Raw genomic sequence first — 23,200 nt, forward strand, 5'->3', positions numbered from 1 at the left:
CATCCCCACTCTGAGTGAAGACCCCCTCCGCTCTGCTCCCCTGGCACTCTGCTGAGATCTTTATTTCCACACTTGCTCACTTGAGCTAAAATTTATTTATCTTTCTCTAACTGTATTCTAAGTCCCTTTCTGGAGATTGGAACTATTTGTTTTGCATTGTTGTATCTGTACAAGCCATTAGATTACATAGCCTTCTTCAGACAGACATCTGCAGAGACCCAAAAAATATCTGGACCCTTCCCAGGGCATCCTTCCATGTCCTTGACATTGATCACATGCCATCCACCTTGCAAGCTTCCATGTTTGAGTTCTTCCGTAAAATACCAAACTGATCAACCCTCTCAGTTTGTCTTTAATCCATTAATTTCAGTTTGTTGTCTATTAAGTAATCTCTCAACAATCAGTACAGAATACTTTAAATGATTCTGTGTTTCATGCATGACTTTATCATCGCTGGAGAAACAGCATATGAGTTGTTACTTCTGCCACTTACTTGGCTGTCAGTATTCGGAGGATGATGGTGTCTGGAAACCACAAAACCATTATGAATCTTGAACGTGTCTGACTCTGTTTCAAGTGCTTCACATAGATTATCTCATTTAATGCTCCCAGGCCTCTTTCCCAAGGTCAAAGATTAGTAGGTGACCATTCTGGAATGTGACTCCAAGTCCATCCAGCAATAAGATTCATATTCCAAGATACCTTAGTGTTTTAGAAACAATTACACTTTCGTTTTCCAGTGCTCAGCTCTCCCCTTCCTCACCTTTCTGAACCCTGTGTTGTCTTGATTGTATTTCTCTGGGGTTTATATGATCAGGTGCACATGGTTACAGGAACTCTTGCCAAGCTGGGCCATGCAGTTGCATGGTCTTTTCCTTTTCAGTGTTTTGGAATTGTTTGAAATTCAGCTTAGCAGACTGACCCTTGATCTGTGATGGGTTTGTCTTAAGAGTCAACACTGCCATTTCAGAGGTACTCGGGTAGCCTGATTATTTTGTGGGGTAATTGGCAGCAGTCTTTAGCACTAGTACATTTTCTTCGTTTCAATTGCCTTTTTTCTGTTTGCTTTTCTTAAGCCAAGCATTCTTCACAAAATGCAAATTGTCATCAAGAAATATCTGGAGAAGTGATTTAGAAAGTTCACTTAAAATACAAATAAATTCAGCAAGAGAGGATGGATGAAAATGGAGTTTTTAACTGTCATGTATTATTTTCAGGATGGAAGAAATTACACATTCTAAGAAATAGCGGAAAGCAGTGTTCACTAAGAGTTCCCAGCAGATTTTAGAGGAAGTAACATGATCTTAAATGATTTCTTGATGTTAAACTATTGTTTAGAAGGGTGATTATTTTAAATGGAGTTGCTTTCCTGACTAAAGATGAGCAACAATATTTTTTTTTTACCTGCAAACTATAATTTATTGACATCAAATAGCAGGTATTTTGGACTAAAGTTTATTTTTAGAAACCAAAGTTCCTTTTATTCAGGTTTGTTATTTAAAATATGTTTAGATAGAAACCTCCAATTTTTTTTTCAAAATGGGACAAAGATTGTATAAAAGCAATTCCTTTTCTCTCAAGACTTTCTTGAAATAAATCTAAAAAATACAAAAAGGAGAGATAGCTGCCAAAGAGCAGAGGTGTTTAGGGTCACCATACATGGAGATTTAAACATCCCTAGAAGCCAGGTGGTGGAAGGAAAGTGCACAGAAGAGGAAAGTAGAGACAAGTATGACTTCAGGACCTTGGAGAAGGTCTGGAAATAGGGTCTGCTGGTGTCAAATTGAGTGACTAGCAGAAAGCATGAGACAGGTGGGACTGGAAACATGAGGATTGATTGAAAAGAGGAAAATTTGTTTCAAATTAAGATTAAAACACATTTTTATAGAAAAAGAAAGGCAAAGAACAATCAGAAAGTATGCTTTAAAATGTAGCAGTAGAAAATAAGACAGAATTTCAAGTAGTTGATGGGTAATAAGAAAATAGAAGTTTCTTTGCTTGAAGCTAAAACACTCCCTTTTGAATGGACCAAGTTTTGTAGCATTGGAACTATAGAAAAAGAAATCTAATCCTATCACATTACTTGGTCAGCAGACAAAAATATGGATCAAGTCAAAACAACGATAATGTTTATTCGCTTTTACATTTGAGACTCATCCTTGAACAAAGCCTGGAAGGGTGGGTTGTAGCTGAGAGCACAAGATATTTCAGTTAGAAAAGTTTGAACATTTAAAAGTGTATTATAAGTGTAGCTGAGAGAAGTTGGAAATTGGAAATTGAGGGAGAAAAGCTGTACGAAAACAAATACCTTCAAGCAGGGATTTTGAGATCCTGACTCAAGTTAATGGAGCCAAACATAAATATGGGAACCTATTATGTATAGTTGTGAAATAATAATAAATATTCAACTTAATAAAACTTTGACAATGTATGTTGAAGAGTATGGAAAGAGGAAGAAGGTCTGGTGGTGTATGTGTTAAATTCTCATCTATGTTAGTGTCTAGAGAACATTAGCATGTTGTTTAGAGCTGTGATGTCAAATGGCAGGAAATAATAATACTAATAATAAACATTTCATTTCATTTCAAGCATTTACCTCTGAGCTGGAAGGGTTAGTGGGAGAGTTACTTGTCATCTGAAGCTCTTTTGTGCTATTTGGTTTGTTATCATGTGTGCATTATTTGATAAAAATACACACACAAAAAAAGAAATTATAGCACAATATTTTGAGAGTCCCTGTGCAAGACTTGAAGGGCATGGGAGTTACAGAGTGTACTAGTTAATGTGCCAGCTAACAAAATAACCTCTTAAGTCAGTGGTTCTCCCTGTGCTTGCTCATGGGAATCCAGCTGAGATCTGCAACCCCCTTTCAGGCCACGTGAAGAGGGGTTTAAGTGGTTACAGTTTATATTTTACTCTTTACAGTTTATACAAAAAGCCACCAGTAGTCCAACCACACTGTCTTTGGGGTGTTTCAGAAATTTGTACAAGTGTCTCCATGTAATAGACACTGGAAGTGTTTCAAATACGACCAAATGTAACTGTACCCTCATGGTTAAAAGCAGTCCTTAGGTACTGGGTTATCTTTGCTTTGGGTTCAGGTGGGTTTGGTCTTAAGGATTTTGGGGGAGGCCATGAGAGCCTCAGCCTCATTTGTCCTTGACTCCCACAGCTGATAACATCTTGCTCACCACTTGACCTTCACTGTATCTGATTTAACTTTTAATTACAGTTCAACTTTACAGTGGTTCCTTGAAGTCCTTAAAAAAGGTCAGGAAGTGAAAAAACAGGCAGAACAGAGAAAGTTGTAGAGACGTGAAACGGTGCTTTAACACCACTTTGGAGATTAAAAACAGCCTACAATGTCATTTATTAACAAGGAAGTCAATTGTTAGAAATACTTCAAAATAACCCTTGTTTATTCAGGTGGTTCTGGTTTAGTCTTCGTCATCAATTCTTTTTTTCTTTTTCTTTTTTTTAATGTGTATGGGTTTCTGCCTGCAGTTTGCCAATTCCCAAGAAACCCAATTCAGATCCCATTTTTAAATTGAGTTCAGAAGTTTGCTGAGCTAGAACACATCTTTGAGAGTCAGTGTGATAGGCAGGAAGAACACTGGGTTTTAATAACCCTGGGTTTAAATCTTGGAGCTGCCTGGTAATATATAGGTCACCTTGGCAAATCATTTACTCCGGCTGTTCCCCAATCTTCATTTCTGTAAAACAAGGATAATACTGCATCCTTTATAGGAGTATTAGGCTAAAATTATTTATTGGTGGGAAAGAAGACATTGGTTTCTTGGAAATACCTGGTGAAAGATATTAATCGCAGGAAGTTGATTCTATGAACAAGGTTTTGACCAGCATGTCTTAGCTGTCCCTTACGGATTCTTTCAGACTTTAAATGAATTTGCCTTGTGTTGGTGCTCTGAGTCTGTACTTTTAACAAGCTTCCCGGTTGATTCCTGGTGGCCAGCCAGGGCTGAGGATTGCCTTACCCACATGGCATGGATTTTAAGAGATTATTATTTCTATTTTTTAAACATGCAGTTTACTGGGAATGTTTCCCTCAAGGCTTTGAAATGCAGTCAGTCTCAGATGATAATGCAGATTTTCTACCAAATCGAACAACGTGGCTTCCACCAAGAATTATGTCTTGAGCTACTTAGTTCTCCTTAAAATGACTGACAGCAGCTGGGGTGGCTGCTTTTTTACATATCTAATGACTGTCTTCAACAATAAACCTTTCTTGAGCACTTTCTGTTCTTGGGCACTTATTTTTCAAAGGTGAACAAAGCTGACTGTATCTTTTGCAGGTTGGGGAGGGGAGAACTGCAGGCAGGAGATCCAGGCGGTGGATAGCATATGATGTGACCTAGTAGGTACAGGGTGGTGTGCGGACCCGGGGAGGGGTGTTTAGCTGCGCCCACCGAGAGACTAGAGGAGGTCCTCTTGGAAAGGGATGTGGAGGGGTAGGCAGGATTATACATGTAGCGGGTAAGTAATAAAGATTGGAAAGAAAGCAAAGAACCTCACAAAAGGTAGAGAAGACAGTAAAGCACACCAGGTTATACCAGAAATTTCCAGCAGATCTGGATTACGGGAGCAAAATGTGGGAGGTAAGGGGGCATGGAAATGATTCCAGAGACATGGGCCCAGGTTAGTTCATGGAAGGTAGTGTTTCTCAGCCTAAAATGCCCTTCATGGCTTGAATTCTACATCACTGGCTAAAACAGACATACAGGCCACCTAGCGCGGGGGAAATGTGTGTGTAAATTAGTGAATGGGTACTTCCTTGCAAGGAAAAGTAGAATAATTCAAGAAATTATCAAGTCTAGTCCAAACACAGAACAAAAGAAATTGAGTCATGCCAGATTCCAAAGAGTGAAAGGTTTTATGCACAGAATTGGTGGATAAATACTGATACATAAATTAGTACATAAATAATATGTATGCATGTGTATATACACGCACACAGACATCTGCACAGACATATGTGTATTTGCATTTTTGAACAAAACATAAAGGTAAGCAAGAATATTCTTAGGGGCTACATTCCAGGTATATGTGTTATCTTGGAGTTTTCATGCTAGAAGAGATCATATAAATTACCTCTTGAGATGGAATTTGTTTGAACAAAGAACCATCCCTCGCACCATTATACTTTTTCAAAGGCGTTAGATGGTGACTTAAAGAAACACACAAGAACGGAGCAAGAAAAAAGATACAGTGCAAAACATGTACCCCAAAATTTATGCCTTTTCTGATTCAACAAAACAATTAAAATCGGGGTAATTGCTCACGTAGCCCATACCAGTGTGCCATTGTTTAATTTTTCTATAGACTTTATAACTTTCACTTTGTGACATTTCAAAAGCTCCTCATCTAAATTATTTGGAGGCTCACTAGTAAAGATCTGCTTCTTTCAATTCCACGAGCCTCATCTCTTTGTGTATTTCAATTTCTTAGAACTTATTTCTTCTTCCCAGGCTCTTGGGGATCACAAGACTCTGAGGCTAGAGTTGATCCTGTAGGAAGAGGGCAGACAAGGAATGGTCTCAGTGATCCACTGTTTCTTTCCCTTTTAGACACCAACACAAGAAACCTGATTTTTGATTTCAGTGTTTCCTTTAATCGGGAAGTCCTGGAATTAGTGCCTGAGTAAAATGTCCCAGTGGTTTGTAGATTTTGTGTTGCCCATTCCATTTGTTATGGGTTGAATCGTGCCCCCACCCCACCGCCAATATAAAGGCATGTTATGGTCCTAACCCCCACTACCTCAGAACCTTACTTGGAAGTCGTCTCTTTGCAGAGATAATCAACTTAAAATGAGTTCAGTAGCGTGGTAACCTAATCCCATATGATTGGTATCCGTATAAGAAGGGGACGTTTGGACACAGAGATGGACACACCCAGGAGGAACCGGAGTGATGGCTCTGCAAGCCAAGGATTGCCAGAGATGCTGGCAAAACACCAGCAGCTAGGAATAGGCAGGAAGAATTGTCCTTACAGATTTCAGAGGGGGAGGTGAGTATGGTTTTGCCAGCATCTTGATTTCAAACTTCTAGCCTCCAGCGCAGTGAGATAATGAATTTCTGCTGTTTTAAGCCACAGAGTTTGTGGTCCTTTGTTGTAGCAGCCCTGGGGAACTTACACGTGGTTAAAATGTTAGAAAGGAAGTATCAGCATAGTACTTTCATGTTTTAATTGCTTCATGCCAGAACGTCTGTGCATTCTCCCGTCCATTCATCCATCCGTCTAATAGCACCGTGCTGTTGAAAAAGAAAAGAGTTTAACAACAGGAAAGCAGAAAAGAGACCATTTCAGATCAAGAGAAGATCCTTCAGTGACCTGCTAGGGCACTAGCTGTGCTCGTGGACTTGCGGTACGGCTGGTAATAGCGTGGATTTCTGGGATTCATTCTCCAGCTCAGTCCATGATGCCCTGCTCTCTGGGGCGAGCTGTGTAAGTGGAACCCCAACTCTGGACTTGTTGGATTTAATTACTTAGCTCCTGTTCAGAGACCAGACCTGACGAGCATTGGGAAACCTGACACAGGCAGGCACCAGGGGCGTTCAGTGTCTTCAGAAGAGATTTTGCCATTTAAGTCCACCAGAAACTGGGTTCTTTTCTTTTTCTCATTGAAGTAGGGTTGATTTATAATGTTCTGTGAATGTGTGGTGCACAGCATAGCGATTAAGATATATACACACATATATATTCTTTCTCATTGTAGGTTATTACAGGGTATTGAATAGAGTTCCCTGTGTTACACAGTAGGACCTTGTTGTTTATCTATTTTATATAGTGGTTTGTATCTACAAGTCCCCAAGTACTAATTTATCCCTCCCCCACCTCGTGGCATATACATACAATGGAATATTACTCAGCTTTATGGCCTTTTATAAAAGAATGAAATAACCCCATTTGCAGCAACATGGATGGACCTAGAGATGATCATACTAAGTGAAGTAAGTCAGACAGAAAGACAAATACCACATGATACCACTTACATGTGGAATCTTTAAAAAAAAAGACACACATGAACTTGTTTACAAAATAGAAACAGACTCACAGACGTAGAAAACAAACTTACGGTTCCCAGAAACAGGATTCTCATCAAAGCATTTGAGTCAAATGAAGTCCCTGTAATGCTGATAACAAGGTTTCTAAAGTGTCCAAATTCAGCACCAAAGTCACCTCCACGGGGCTGTGTTAGTGGGACCAGGCAACAGCCATTCCTTTTAAGGAAACGTAATATTCCTTTGGCTGGAAAACAAAACCTCATTGCAGGAGAAGGGAAGGCCATCAATAGGATGATGTAACATTGTTTCCTTCCTCTTTTCCTCTCACCTCCCCTTCCCTTCCTGGTACAGCTTTTCTCAATTATAAAGTGAGATATTTCAATAAAATTTAAGTACATACTGAGTGCCCACTGGGTTCCAGGGAAGGGATTGAGAATCCCAGTGGATAAGAACATAGGTGAAACGCAGCCCCACCCACTGGAAGTACCACAAATAGATGATTTCTGAAAGAGTGCCAGGAGTAGACGACCATGACTGAGAAATTGTGATGGTAACAATTCCACACGTCCTCTTAAAAGTCTCGGAGTGCAGCTGTCTGTGGGCATTCCATGACAGGGCCACCATACGTCGGTTAAATGCAATTTACTTGAGCATGCAAATGATTCTAAGAAAAATAATGTCTTAAGAGTCCCTCAAACTCATCCATCCTTTGCTTTGAGCTTTCTCTGTTTCACCCTATTAGTCTGCTCACAGAACATCAGGGGAAATAGCCATAGCGGAAAGCTGCTGATGGGAAACGTCTCTTACATTTACCCGTGTCCTCAGTACTTGGAGAGCATCCAAATGACTTCGCTTGTGGAAGTTCAGGCACTGGTTTTCTGAGCAAAGTCAGCGCCCCCTGAACTGATCAGAACAGTGTGTCTGTTTGCCTTTGTCTAGGAAGATGCCTGGTGGGAAAAAAAATGGTCTGATGTTGTCACGTAAAGTATAAAGAGAACCGATCAACCATCACCTCGTTGCTTAGATCGTTGTGGGAGAACAGGTTCTTGCCTCACGCAGGAAAGAATTCAAGAGCAAGGCATGGTAAAGTGGAAGCAAGTTTATTTAGAGAGATGCACACTTCCCAGAGAGCGGGGCTGTCTCACTCAGAAGGGAAAACGGCTTAGGAGGTAACACACTCCGTAGGCAGAATGTGGGCCATCTCGGGAAGGTGAGAGGGAGAGGAGCTGAGAGGTATGGGGGGTTTATTTTACAGTAAAGGTAGATCCACACTCCGTAGACAGAGTGCGGGCCATCTCAGAAGGCAAGAGAGAGTGACCATGAGGTGCAGGCTTGTTAGGTTTCATGGGCTCGGTAATTTCACATGCTGATGAATAGGAGGATTATTCCAGCTACTTTGGGGAAGGGACAAGGATTTCCAGGAAATCCCCCCACCCCACCCATTTTTTGACCTGTTATAGTCAGCCTAGGAACTGCCATGGCCCTGTGGCTGTGCCATGAGGCTCAAGGTCAACTGGAAGTCAAATCTTGCGCCATCTTGGTTCTGACCAGTCTGTCCTGTCCTCACTGCTGTGTCATTCCTTCAGTGGTTGTGCCTGGCCCCCTTCCCTCCCACTTCAAGATGACACTACGTATATAAGTGACTCATAAATGAATATATATAAATTCTGCTTGGCGGCTGGTGGTTGTGGATTCTACCCTGAGTTTCTGTATCCTACATCCCCCATTGTATCTATTGGACTCTTAGCCACATGCCTTTGCTTCTAATAACTCCACCCCTTACACCTAAGATTCCGTTGTGAATCCAGGTTTTCTGACTGCTATTGTTAATATCATTCCAAGACTGTTACAAGTTTTGATATTGAACTTCAATAATATTCAACTTATGTAGCAACTCAACAGTCATGCGTTGAGCCCTTGACTAAGTGAGTGCCACTGTGCTCACGCCTGGGTTCAAGGAGCAAAGGGACCCGGCTCTGCCTTGACTTCCCTCTCTGTTGGGAAAGACGGGAGACAAGAGAGATCCTCAGACTGTGCCGTGGAGTGTTCCACACGATGTTGTAGGACCAGACTTGTTTGAAGAAGATCAGCCAAGAATTCTGGAGGAAGAGCTCAGTCCTCATTTGAGTCCTGAAAAGTGGGTAGGATTAGGCAGGGGAAGATGAATGAGAAAGCATGGGAGGCAGAGTTTTCGAGGCAGAGTTTTCAAGGCAGAGAAAGTGGGAAGTGCAAATGGCTTCTTTGAAGGTGTAAGGAAGCTTGGCACTTTGAGAAATTGGCTGTGCCCTGAAGGTACTTATGTGACTCCTACATGTTGTATTTCCTACTTAAATGTGTCAGAGTAGCAGATTTGGGCTTGACCCGATAATGAGGTCTCCGTGAATGAATTTATTTGTTAAATGAACTCACGCATGTCCTTTGCGATTTGGCAAAAGCAAAGAAACCGTGAGACTTTATGTGCAGCATCCCCCCAGCCCCACTCAGGGTGCTGCCTTGGTCCTGGGTAATTGGTATTCCTGTTAAACTCCCTCCCCACCCAGATCTCATAGAAAGGACGAAGGCTGAAAAACGTTCTCCATCTTGATTGGGACGGTGGTAACACGGCAGTATGCACATGTTGAAAAAAATTAGCTAAAATGATACACTTAAGGTCTATGCTTGTTTTTTTTGTTTTTTTGTATGTGAGTTATGCGTCCATCAAAAAAACTTTCAAACAAGGACAAAAGTTGCAATTTTTTTCAAATGGACAATTTTGTTGGAAGAGTGCAATTACTAGAATTTTTTTTAATTTAGTGTTTTCTGAAGTATGGATATAAGTAATGTAAACACCAGTTTTACTAATTGATGGTTGATGTACTGAATCTTCTCAGCGTCACTTAATGCTGCAAAGTCACAGATATCCAGGACGGTGGATATCAGAAAACTTTACTGTGGTACCCGACGCAGGTAGGGGGAGGGGGCAGGGCAGGATGCTCTGGGTATTAGCTGGCTCTGCTACTTACTGCTTGTGTGATATTAGGTCAGAGGGAATTAGAAATAATGCTCATAAACATAGAAACACACAGTAAGTGCCAGTTAGTGTAACCTTCAGCATTATTGTTCCTGGCCATTGTTACCTAGAAATACCAGCCTGAAGAGACAACCTTTGTATTTCTGGACTTCTCAACTTTCCTGGCATTTAAGTTCTTATTCTTTGATTTGAAGACTGAAAGCCAGAGTCATAAAAGGGACACAGAAAGAGGGGAGGTCTCTTGGAGCTGGAAATGTAAACTCAGGGTTAAGCCTTGTCCTCTCTGAAAACATGAGAGCATCCTGGGAAAGGAGACTGAGGCTGGCCCTGGTACCCTACTCTCTTTTACACATCAATTTAGCCGCATGCCCAGAGGAGAGATGAAGGAAAAGCTAGGCCAGGAGAGAAATGCCAAGATCCTTAAGCCTGAAGTGAAGGAAAACATATTCATTTGGCTTTAAATAAGGCTATAGGCTGGGTTGGAAATTGAATTTTACTCTGGAGTCTGGGTCAGCATATCAATAGGTAGTGTGTCATTCCTTCACTTTTGTTTCTTTGTTTTGGCAGGGTTGGATAATGTATTTAGAAAATGTTAGCTTTCAAAATATCCTGCTTTAAAATTAAATAAATATGTCATAAAATGCCATATAGCTTTGGCTCTTTCTTTTAGTTTTTTAATACAGTGCTGCCTGGGTTAAATGAAACGCCTGGATCTGATTTCTGTGCATTGCGTTTTTAGTGTAGGGACGTTACTTTTGTAGGAAGGAAGGCTGTGCATTTTATTCAAATTTTATAATGATTTTATTTTCCCAGATCACTATTTTTTTAAACTGTTTGCATTGAACAAGGATGCTAAATTTAAAAACAAACAAAGGAAACAACAAAAGCTTTGGTTATATCATTTTAGAAATTATCTCTTTAAAGTTGATATTTTTATTGTGGGACATCTCAGAGAATTTAATATTTGATGTTTGCTGGCAATGTCCAGGCTGTCTGTAGTATGTAGATTTCCTACAACTTATCTGACCCCCAACCCCCTTTTTTTTTCTTTCCTAAGCACATCGTCATTTCTTGAGGCTGATTTTGTAAACAAATTCCTAAAGATGCACACACACAAGAAGGTGTGATTATTTTGACAGAGCAGACTTATGCTGGTTTTTCTCATGGGGAGAAAAACCAGCATAAATGACTTTCTTTTTGAACAAAATGTTTGATTGTAATGGTAAACAATGTTGTCTTTGGGCATGTGAATGAAAAATACTGCAAACCATTATCATAAACAAAGAATGCTGAAGCCATCAAGTCATCAGCGGCTGCCACCACACCCCAACCCCAGTGAGGACAGGCCTGCAGCCCGGCCTCTGCAGCCACTCACAGTGGTGCACCCTGAGGGGACTCAGAACAAGAAAGGACAGGACACTGGCCCTAGATAGCTGGGTGCTTGTCAAAGGAATGAATTCAATGACCCCAAGTGTTTGCTTCCTCCCATACACAGAAAAGCGCTACATTCTTTAACTTGAGATGCCTGGTTGTCTTTAGTTAACAAGTAATCTTTTAATGGTCCAATTACCTGGTCTTTGTTGTAAAGCTCCTGTATATCCTGGCTCCTCCCCTACCTCTTTGGAGCAGTCCGTCAGAGCAATCTGAGAGGCTGTCATCCCGGGCTCGAAGGGGTTCAAGTCCTTAGAAATGTCCCCCAAATAAAACGTACCTCTCAACTTTTAGGCTGTGCGTGTATTTCAGTCGACAGACAAAATGATCAAAGTAGCTGTTTTTGTGTCCCCTAAGTGATAGTAGATACTGCTTTTAGTTACAGACTCTGTGATATCATTTAATTAACTACTTAACACCAGAACTGGTTATTATTTAGATTTTGCCCTTTTATACTTTCTTGTTATAAATGGTTTCATGTACTTATAGATGTATATATTAAAGAGGTGAACTTTGTTCATTAATAAAGGCATTAAACTTTCATCATTTTGTTGTACTAGGTTCCTAAAATAATTAAAGATAATTACTTTTAGTGGTGTAACTAGTTTGTGAAATCCATCATTAAAATGTAATTCAGATAATTCAGATAATTTTTAAGTACACTTGGAAATAAAATTGTCTCTAAAGAAGAATACACTACTTTGCATTTTGAAATTTGATTTTATAGCCACAGTTATCAGAACAACATTCAGTTCGGATAGAAGAATTAAATTGAGAGAATATTCCACTTTTGCATGAAGTGTCTACTCCCAAACTACCTCCTACACAAATTTGGATTGAATGTGATCACTGAAAGTGACCAGGGTTACTGAAAGACCAAAATAATATGCTACTCCCAACATATGATAAAAAAACACTCAGTATTGTATATTTCCGGAGAGCATCTTTAATATAAATATATAGTTCATTTTGATTTTAAGGTATCGTTATAAGGGATTTCGGTTTTGCTAAATGGAATGTAGGTATAATTCACTTTCTCTCTAGTAGAAATAGACCCGTTAGTGCAGTAGAACATAATGAGACAGCTACCTCTAAATCAGTGACCTCTTTCAGCTTTTAATTTGTCTTTAGCTATTGGCTGAAAGGGGAGTTATCTCCCAGTGTTCTCTGTGTTGGTGTAGACGCATTGTGATGACATTTTTAAGGTTGTATAAGAGGGTTGATACTGGGATACAGAAAGTGGGCATCTCAGATGCACACATCTGTGTGGGTATTGGCTTCCTCAGTTCTATGCACTGTCCATTTTGGTTCTGAGGAAATAGGGATGAGGTGGGGTTGAGGAAAGCTTGATTTAACTGGGCTGGAGGACTTGGCATTATCGATAGAGAAGAATCCTGTACTGGTGCCCTATGCTCTTTCACACTGTTACCCTATGGCAGATTCAGGCTAAGAAAAAGAGGCTGTAATTTTAAATAATTTTTAATATTTGGATTAAGATGCTGAACTGAATTTAGGAATGAATTTAGATTATGTATTGAGACATGAAAAGATTATAGAATTTCCTGGAAACAACTCAAATGTTCATCAGCTGACGGATGGATAAACACATTGGGGTATATCCATACAAAGGAATACTACTCAGCAATAAAAAGGATTAAGTTACTGATACATGCAACAACACAGGTGAATTGTAAACACATTATACTGCATGAAAGATGCCAGACACAAAAGATCACATCTATTTGTATGAACTTTGACTAAAGGGAAAAATACAGTAACAGAAAACAGGATTTCAGAGGCTGGGACAGGAGGCGGGGATTGACCACAGAGGGGCGGGAGGGAACTTTCTGGGTAACGGAAATGTTCTTTGTGATACTTATTAAGACTGTATCTATCTGTCAAATCTCATCAAATTGTATGCTTAACATTGGTGAATTTTATTGCATGTAAATGATACTTGAATAAAACTGGTTAAGAAGAAATTATAGTAGAATTTACTAGTGGGGAGAGGGGATCCTAATTTGTTAATACCTGGAAGTGACCAGAAGAATCATGGGATGGCTAAGCTTCCTCCAGAATCTAGGGTTAAACATCAGATTAAAAAAATTTAAGTGATGATGGAAGATAAAGTGAGGACCCATGAGTTCCTCTGGATCATAACTGTTTAATATATACACCACCTAGCCTAGTGCTTACCACATGGAAAGCACTTAATCCCTGCTGAGGGCTGTTGTCTTTATTGTGGATGCTGTTGGTGCTATTATTTAGACAAATGTGTGACAAGTGTCTAGATAAGCTTACAGGAGTTGTGAACGTAGACAGAACCTTTCTCCTACCTACCAGTGAAGAGTGCCTGTGAGTTAACTGATTCTGATGATTCGAAATACACAAAAGGAGGTGGACTGTATCAGTGACTGATTTAGGCAAATTAATGAACTGTTCTGTATCACAGAAGCTGAATATTCGAGCATCATTTCACAGACACATTCTTAGCTTTTTCCTGTGTGTCAAATCATTTCTGAGCTCAACCCATTGTGAGGACCCCCATGAGAACTTTGTATCTGATGAGAATTAAGAGTTCGGAAATTTGCAGGCATTCAACAGAAGCGATGGCTGTATATAGAACAGTGAAATCATTCTGAAATGTATTTTGGCCATGTGAGAAATTGGAAGGGTGCCAACCAGGACTATATATAGAAGTGTGAGGGTCATGTTAACCTTGATCATCCCATGTGTGCAAAAGAAAAAATATAAGTCAACATTTATTGACTTCTTAATGTGCCCAGCATTGTACTGTGTTAAGTAATTTCAAGAATTACTGTGTGTAAATTTCATCACGACCCTGAGATAGACACAGAGGAGCAAAGAGGTTGCACAAGCAGATCGAAATTTTTACCTGACTCTAGCAGTTGGGAACCACAGATGTGGACCCTAGGACAAAGCTTGGTGAGGAGATGTTAAATTTTATCAGAGCTGGACTGCTGACACTATATTTTTGGTGTCCCTTGTCCTGTTCGAGAATGGGATGAAGAGAGATTACTGACATCTCTGAACCTCTGAACCTCATCTCTGAATCCAAATTCTGAACCTCCAGCAGTAAGTCCATACGATACCAGTATATTTAAGTGGTCAGTGAATGATTGTGGAAAGGATGGATAGCTCCTGTGTTTGAATTCTTAGAAAGCAGGGTTTGCATACAGGTAACCCTTGCCTTTCAAAAGTTCTCTTTATGCTACTTCACTTTTACCAAACATTAGTACCTGTTTTCACTAACCCAAGGTGATCCGGAGAGGATTTTCATTTTCATAAAAGAAAAAAAAAAAAAAAAACCGGCCAACAGCAAAAATGGAGTTGTTCAGCCTTCGTTTCACAGCTGCCCTTATAAAGGCAGCGTGAACTCTGAGCAGCAAGGTTGGCATCACCAAGCTCCGTCCCATCTCCGGGGAGCTGCACTGAGCATCTCAGCATCCGGCCACCCCAGCTTTGACTGTGTCTGCGAGCATCTCTGCTTTATCTCGATTTACTTGGTACGGCCCATAGCAAGCTGTGTCCAAAGGTGGTTGCTTCTTCATTTTATGCCATTTCAGCTCACGAAACCTTTCCCAGGAAGGCTCTGCTTTCAGATAGCAGGAGGAACCTGCACTGTATTTTTAAGGTAGAAAAGATACCAAACACAGCATAAGATTAATGTTGGGTCATGGGGCATAAGTTACTTTCATAGCTGCTTGTCTGACTAAGTGTATTTTGAAGTCCATTTTGGGTGATGGTATGGACTCACCTCTGTGTAAGATTGCTGGCTTTCAAAATAACTTGAGTTTTGATAAACCTTTAATTATATTGGAGGATTATCAAACTGAGACAATTGTTGGTCCTAAATGAGAAAAACGGTTAGCAAGCAGACTCTAATGGGTGCATTTATCATTTCCTTATCATACTGAGCTCCCGGCTCATTGTTGTCTGTTTTCCAGGAAAGTAGAAATACCGTTTCTTAGAATAAAAATGTTCTTTATAGTGTGAGCAGGAGATTGAAGCTGTACAGATTGGCAACATTCTATTTAATGAAATAGGCAACATTCCAATGGAACTGACAAGCTTTATTTCTATTTGTTGTATTTTTTTTTTCTCATTGCAGATGGACCCGATTCAGAAAGCGGTAATAAATCATACTTTCGGGGTTCCTCTTCCTCATCGAAGAAAGCAAATCATATCATGCAACATTTGCCAGTTGAGATTTAATTCCGATGTAAGTTTATCATTTAGTATTTGCTAAAAAAAAAAAAAAGTTATTATGCTGTTCTAACCTTGCAAAAGAGAATTCTTAAACATTTTTCTCCAATAACTGAGGGTGTCGAAATTCATGGGTAACATTTTAACTCCCTGTGTGCTTTCATTTTGGTGTTCATTACATTATGTTTGGTTGTTTACTCTAGAAAAACCACACCTAAGCAAGCTTGTATCCATGCAGTTTAATGCTATTTTTTTTTAATCTCTTGGGAATGCTACATTTAGATAATGCACTTTGCCTTTGGGGAAGTCAAATTTAGGACCAAAGAGGCTTTTGATTAATCCCACCTCCGAAATAAGATATGTCACCAGGTTATAGTTCATGGCCAAGACTTTGGCTTTGTAAATTCTCTTTGCCTGCTTTGGCGGTCCTCAGTTCCTGATCAGCTCCTGTGTTCTTAATTGTATTTGTGCTAGAGATCTCAAGTCACTCACCTAGAAGTATTAGCATTTTAACAGGGTGTTCTGAAGACCTCTGAGCACTCCAGCCCCGAGTGACTACAAGTTAAGTGGAGAGCAGGGCAGGAGAGAGGCCTGTGGACCTGCCTGTGGTGCTGTGCATTTTATTCACAGAGAGGTGTTCACATCTCTCATACCTTTTCCAAGGCTCAGTGTGGACTCTGGATGTATCATGGTGAAGCCAATTTGGCTTGGCCAGTATGAAAAATACAACTGCCCCTCCCCAACCTGCTTTGATGTGGAGTTGGTCCTGGAGATACAGAAAAGAGAAGGAGTGTTGATTTGGAAGGAATAAGAATTGAGCACCTGGTTGACACTCTTGGCAAACAGAGGACCCCTTCCTATCAAAATGCCCCCTCTCCAGGGTGCCATGATCTGACCCTAAGTTAGTATGCAGTGCGCAGGTGTCTGAACAGATCTGGGTGCTAGAGAACCTGGCCTTCCAGCATTTAATCGCCCTAGGCAAGTGGGTCCCTTGGGTGATCTGATGATGAGGGTTGCCTAGGAGATAATCAGGCAGAGGAAATAGATGTGCCATGAATAAAGTGGACTTTTTCTTTCTGCGAGAGCATTTCATTTTGTATAAGGATTTCTACTGTCTTATGAACTCAAACCTACTGGTACAATCATCAGGTAATTTTAATAACCTTCCTTATGTTGGCTTCAAAAAGATAAAAGTAGATTGCCTACATCGCATCAGAATGGTATTTGCTGCTATAAAAAGGACACACTAAATATATAATATTTTATTTGAAGGGATGGTTTTGGGGCTTTTGTTTCGTTTTGTTGTTTGTGTTTTAACACTGAGCACCTTGATTTGATTTACTTTTAAGAAAATTACCATAGTTCAATTTATTACAAAATATTTTCAAGTGATGAATGTTACAGAAAAATCTCCTCTAGCTGTTGTAAGTAAGAGTTTTCCTGACATGCACATCAGAGTTCTGAACGTGGTACTTGCAATTTTAATCACTTCTAAATGCTCAGCAAACAATCATATTGTTCCACAGTTGTTTTTTAAGTGTCTCCTTTATTCCTTTTCTTCTTAAATCATATTAATACTTCATTTTGAAACTGATCAGATAATATTGCAAAGGTCTCTCAGGAGCCATGTTTCTAGCTTTTTACATCTAATAGGGGCTATTTTTAAAATGAACCCTTCTGCCAGCAATTCCACTGCTAATATTTTTCTCTTTATTAAGGAAACTTCCTGTAAACTGGAGGTCATAAAGCGACTTTAAGCTCATTGAACCCAATCTCCCACTAAATGTAAGGAGACCATCTGCTACATCCAGACTAGGTCTTTGGGTTGATTACCCCCAGTGATAGGTAACTCACCATTTCAAGACTGTTGGTCCTTTTTTTCTTCTTCTTTTTCCTTTTTTTTTTAAGTGTTTCTACTAATCCTGTAGGTGGATATCAAAGTCATATTTGAAAACTTTAGAAATACTGTCAGATATGCTTTAGGAAACATTTTATTTACGTATCTGATTATTGACATAAAAACATAATATAAAATAAAAGAGATTGGCATACTTCTTTTTCTAAAATGTAATCTTATTTTTACTTCCTTAGTAAGAGGAAAGAAAAATTCACTTTGCTAATGAATTTTCAAGATGATGTAGGAATCAGTATATACTTATTAGGGAAATTGCTTCCCATTCTCATAACTTTGCTTTCAGATTTCTCTAAAAGGAAAATGGCCCAGGTGTTCGGAGGATTGACACGTGTCAGTCTGGGTCATAATTAAATTGCAGGCTTGACTACTCATTAGATGGTTACTGTATTAATCTTTTATTGTTGCTTGTAACAGATTATCACAAATCTAGTGGTTTAAGACAACACAGCTCTATCATTTTGTAGTTCTTGAGGCTGAGTCCCGTGGCTTCAAGCAAGGGTGCTGTTCCGCCTGGGGTTCTGAGGGATATGTCAGTTCCTTGCCTTTCTTTTCTGGCTTCTAGAGGGCACTCTCTTTCCATGGTTCATGCCGCCTTCCATCCTCAAGCCAGCAAGCAGGGTTGAGTTCTTCTCATATCAAATTCCTCTGATTCTCACTCATCTGCCTTCCTCTTCCACATTAAGGACCCCAGTGGACCCACCTGGATAATCCAGGATAACTTTTCTGTTTTAAATTTACATGTTTAGCAGCCTATTTTCATCTGCTAATGTAATCCCCTTTGTCATGTATTGTAACATATCCATCATTTCCAGGGATTAGCACTTAACTATCATTATTGTGCCTACCATAGATAGTCCTGGGGCTGTTGGATTTAAGATTAGAGCTGAGTTTCATGACTACCTGAATTTATCAGATAATCACCCTGTCCAGTTCTTTGGTCTGTGTAAACCGGACCCCTGTGAATTCACTGCCCTTAGGTCTTTCCTTATCCTGAACCTTGAATATAAACTCACTATGCAGTGATAATTTTTAAAATTGTAGGTTTTTTTTTTTTTAAATAGCAAGATCCAGTGTTATTGACTTTATAAATGACCTAGCAACACATTAACTATGACTTACAAACAAGTATCATTATTGCAAAATTGACATACAGGAGTGGAAACTCCTTTAGAGACTTAAAAAATGGCTCTGTAGCATTATTATGTCAATAAAGGGGAACGAATATGCTGAATATATTAGATTTGTTGATTTATTGACTGGTTATATCCATAAATACTAATTTCATTAAATATTTAATACTAAATGCCGAAGTCAGTTAGATTTATCATCCATTCCTTCATATATAAAATGGTCTCTAAATAAAGAGAAAATACAGATATATGTTTATGTACATATATATAATTTTATTCCCAGGAAAAAGCTTTAAATCCCAATAAAACTGCCTCTTTGCTTTTTCCAGGTAAATCTGGAATTTATCTTCCTATTTCTATTCTTAAACCTAGACTCTTCCTGGAAAAGTAACACTGTAATTCACTTGTCTGCTTGGTCGAATCCTCTATCATAGAGCAAAGTATTTTTCCCTTATAAACCTCTTTTACATTTCAAAGCTTCTTCCCCTTCCAATGAAAATAATAGCTTGTAGTTCTTTTCATCTCTGCATCATGAAAGTTCAATTTCCTTTCCCTCTAAGCTTTTATTTATTTTTTTAACCCTTCACATTGTAAGCCCTCTAGTTTAGTATTATACCATACCAGTTTTCTGTATGGTACATTTTCCTTTTCTGGCCCCACAAATACCTCTCTAAGTGGCACCTTATATTGTGTGTGCTCTTTAAATCAGATTGCCTTCTCCTGATGCAGGCTTTTTCTTTGGAAAAGAAAAAAAAAAAAAAAAAGAGCTACTTCTCGACATTTATGTGAAACACACATGGGGGTATGCAAGAAGATTCCAATTAAAGAATGAAAGGTTGTAATTTGTCCAATTATTTTATCAGCATCTTAAAATAAGCATAAATTACCATGGGCCTCGACAAGTTAGTAAGTGTGCCTGTGAGAGACAGCTTATAGCAGGGACAGCATGGATGCAAGATTATTAAGTGTGGTAGAGAATGATTACTCAATGGCTGTTTGTGGAATGGGAAGTAAGATCTCAGGTCCCAAACTAAGGAATCATAAAATTGTAGCGTCTAAGAGTCACTATGGTTAATGGTCCCAAAATAGCATTTCATGATACGTTAAAGACAGAAGGACACTGTTGCTAATTTCACAGTGGACACTGAGGTGTGGAGGCTGTAGGAGCTTGTGCAAGGCTCCCAGGTCAGTGGCTGACTGTGCAGGGTCAGCACCCTCTTCTAGACTCTTCCCGCCTCACCTGGTCCAGGTGGGGCTGTGAGTCCATCCAGAGTCCCAGCAGATCCCATGACAGTGGCCTGGGTGGTGTCTTGTGTGGTTCCTGTCCCGTCCGGCTGTCCCAGAGGGACGGTCTGAGGGCTCCTTCCCTCCTGGAACTAACCCGGGCCAGTCAGAACCCTTGTGGACCGTCACCCCCACTGCGGGCCAACCCTTACCCACAAGGACCGGCGAGTCCTCTTAAATGTCATCAGTCCTGCTCACTCACACTGACAATTCAGTCATAAACACACGGGGAAATTAAATATAAACGCAGGCTACTGAAGTACAATACAGTAACAACAAATCCTTTCAGACTCGGGACTATCAAGCATCAGTCACTGCAGGGCACTGTTTGATGAACCAGAAGGGAGACAGCCTCGTTAGGAGGTAACATTCCTCGCAGGTCTCCGACCCTCCAGAGGGGGAGTCCTTGGGCTCATCGCCCCTATGATGGATCCATTTCCCAATGGTTTTATAAAATAGAAATCATTATTATTGTCTTACATTTTACAACCCAGAAATGTAGTGAAACCAAGCAATATATCTGAATTGCATTCATTATCTCTGTCAAAACTTCCATAGCCAAATGTGGCGATATACTGATGGAAATGGTCGTAGACGTACTTTTTTCCTACCAGATGACCAAAATTAGATAATTACACTTTCTTTAACAGCATATTTTAAGACACAGCCTATAAATATTTAAATCAGTTATTACTTGTCGGGGCTGATATTTAAAGGAAATGCTGCTTAGACGGAGAGAAAACCGGAAGCTAATGGTGGTTGTGTTGGGGTGGAAGGACTATTCTTTTATCTCTTCGAGTTTTCTTTATTTGCCCGATCTCCTTTATCAGCGTGCTCCAGTTTTATAAAGGAAAAAGGATTTCTGCACCTCCTATACTACCATGGTTTTTAAACTGCATGTTTTATCCCAAATTAAACATTATGTTGTGAAGGTCTCCGTTGTAACTTTCTGTATATTTCTTGCGTGTTTCTGGCAGTGTCTTCAGTCTCAGACGTGCCCAGGAGAGTTCATAGATGGTACTGTTGTCTCATTCAGATTTCAGGGTTTTAGAGCATCTCCTAGGGGAAAGGTTAATACACTTCTGTGCATGGGGAACACACATCTAACCCGGAACCTGAAAACAGCTGAGTGAAATGGTCGGAAAATCATCCGATCAGGAATTTGACGACCTGTTGTCTAGATCTTTTTTTTTTTTTTATTCAAGTGTAGTCAGTTTATAATGTTGTGTTAATTTCTGGTGTACAGCATAATGTTTCAGTGATATTCTTTTTCATATTCTTTTTCATTATAAACCATTACAAGGTACTGAATAAGGTTCCCTGTGCTATACAGTAGGACCTTGTTGTTTATCTATTTTATACATAGTAGTTAGTATCTGCAAATCTTGAGCTCCCAATTTATCCCTCCACCCCTCCCACCTTCCCCCCTGGTAACCGTAAGTTTATATTCTATGTCTGTCTTCTCTTCATTGCCTATCCTTGGGCTCTTCATTGAATGTACAGGTTCCACGATCATCTTATTTAGAATGACTGGCCATTCCTTACCGCCGTGTCATCAGGATCATACAATACAGCATGGAGGCAATTGGATTATAAACTCCATAGTGAATGAAATGGAAAGGTCATTTGGGTTTTATGGGATAAATAATGAAGTTACGATGGTTTCCTTCTCCGAATGTGAAATTACTTCTTAAGAAAAAGAGAAATTTGAAAATATCTCCCTTTGAGAAAAATACTTACAAGGATCTAGCCTGTTGAAATTGTCTGCATTTAGGGTATCTTTGTGTGAAGATCTGAGGGGCTCACTCCTAAGTAAATCTTTACCTTTTAAAAAATATGGGAACAACTTGTTCCTGGCAAAGCTGCATTTATTAAAAACTCTCAGCCTCTTTAAGTTCATTGCTGCTGTCACTGAGTCCCAAAGGATCTTCAGAGGAACCCAGTTATAAATTAAATTTTCCGGCCGCTTTGAAGCATCTCTTTCATAAGAGAGCATCCTCCGTGTCTCCAGGACCCACAGCGCTATTTAGAGTGTTGGTGTGAGCACCGTGGCTTTCCCACCGGGTGCTTTTTCTTCTTCAAAAGCTGTTCTAGGACAGCTTCCCCACTAGAGGAGATACATCTGGGACCCGCGAGATGGAGTGAGGCCGCAAGGTCACCCCTGTGTAAGGGGCTCGCCTGGGAGGGTGTGGAAATGGGCTGTAGGTTGTGGCTGCCTTTGAAGCGAGTGACTGGGACGTCCCTTTCAAGGAAGTGTCCTCTGAGTGTGCATTTGGGCCATTTCATCCCTCAATCTCATTTGCTTCTGCTTCTTAAATGGAGCCCGAGGCTCTGTTGGAAATTCTCGGAAAACAAAACTTGGACAGAAAGACCAAGCAAAAAATACTGGGTCTGGCTGTTAAGAGATTTCAGGAGGAAATGAGCCAGTCAGAAGCACAGGCATCTCCTTCAGTAGTGTGTTTCTTTGGCAGGCTTTTAAAAATAAAACTTCAATATTGGGACATTTTGGGACTCTGAATCAGCTTTGATATTCCAGAGTTTCATCTGTGGGTGGAATGAAGGGTAAGGGACTGAAAAAAGAGAAATCGTTATAAAAGAATCCATATTTCTCTCAACTTCCTTTCTTTATAAACAGCAAAAAAGCAAAAAAATAAAATAAAATTCACTTTTCTACTGGATTCTCCTAGACATGGAAAATTTGACTTTGAAAGTCGAGAAAGAGAAAGTTGATTTTAGATATGACAAGGAGATGTCTACATAACATCCAGTAATCAGAGATATTATCTGTCTTTCTGTGAGATACTGGGAGCACCTCAGAGAATTGCTGTGTATTAGGACTTAGAGATGTCTAAGACATCATCCCATCCACTTTATAGATTGTATAGATGGAAAAACCAAAGGTCAGAATATTTCATGTACTTTTTCAAGGTCTCTAAGCTATTGAAACAGGTAATCGGACTGGAAACTGGGCTCTTATATCCCAGTTTAGTGTTTTTACTTAATGTATCAAGTGACCAACCCTAAGGGAAATTTTTTTTTTGTTGGGTTATTTTGTTAGTGTCAGCTAACAGTTTTCAGCTAAGACAACTGGTCACTTTAGTTCTGCTCACAACACAGAAGGTAATCAAGGTTGCTACCAGGAGTAAACTCATGGCTAAATCACCAGTAGTACCGATTGCTG

The 23,200-nt window shown here is 39.8% G+C and overlaps 1 protein-coding gene across 4 annotated transcripts in view; it reads left to right on the forward strand.

The window, feature by feature from the left end:
* ZNF385D (zinc finger protein 385D) overlaps positions 1–23,200 on the forward strand; it is a 290,014-nt gene that overhangs the window by 154,319 nt on the left and 112,495 nt on the right. For 3 of the 4 annotated variants that reach the window (XM_074371716.1, XM_074371727.1, XM_045520055.2), the window contains one exon: positions 15,596–15,706. The exons of the other annotated variant lie outside the window; for it this stretch is intronic. In XM_074371716.1, the coding sequence (XP_074227817.1) occupies positions 15,596–15,706 (111 nt within the window). The remainder of the gene's footprint in view (positions 1–15,595; positions 15,707–23,200) is intronic. 4 annotated transcript variants of the gene reach the window in all.

The sequence above is a fragment of the Camelus bactrianus genome, chromosome 1 (assembly GCF_048773025.1).
Source record: "Camelus bactrianus isolate YW-2024 breed Bactrian camel chromosome 1, ASM4877302v1, whole genome shotgun sequence".
Classification (NCBI taxonomy): domain Eukaryota; kingdom Metazoa; phylum Chordata; class Mammalia; order Artiodactyla; family Camelidae; genus Camelus; species Camelus bactrianus.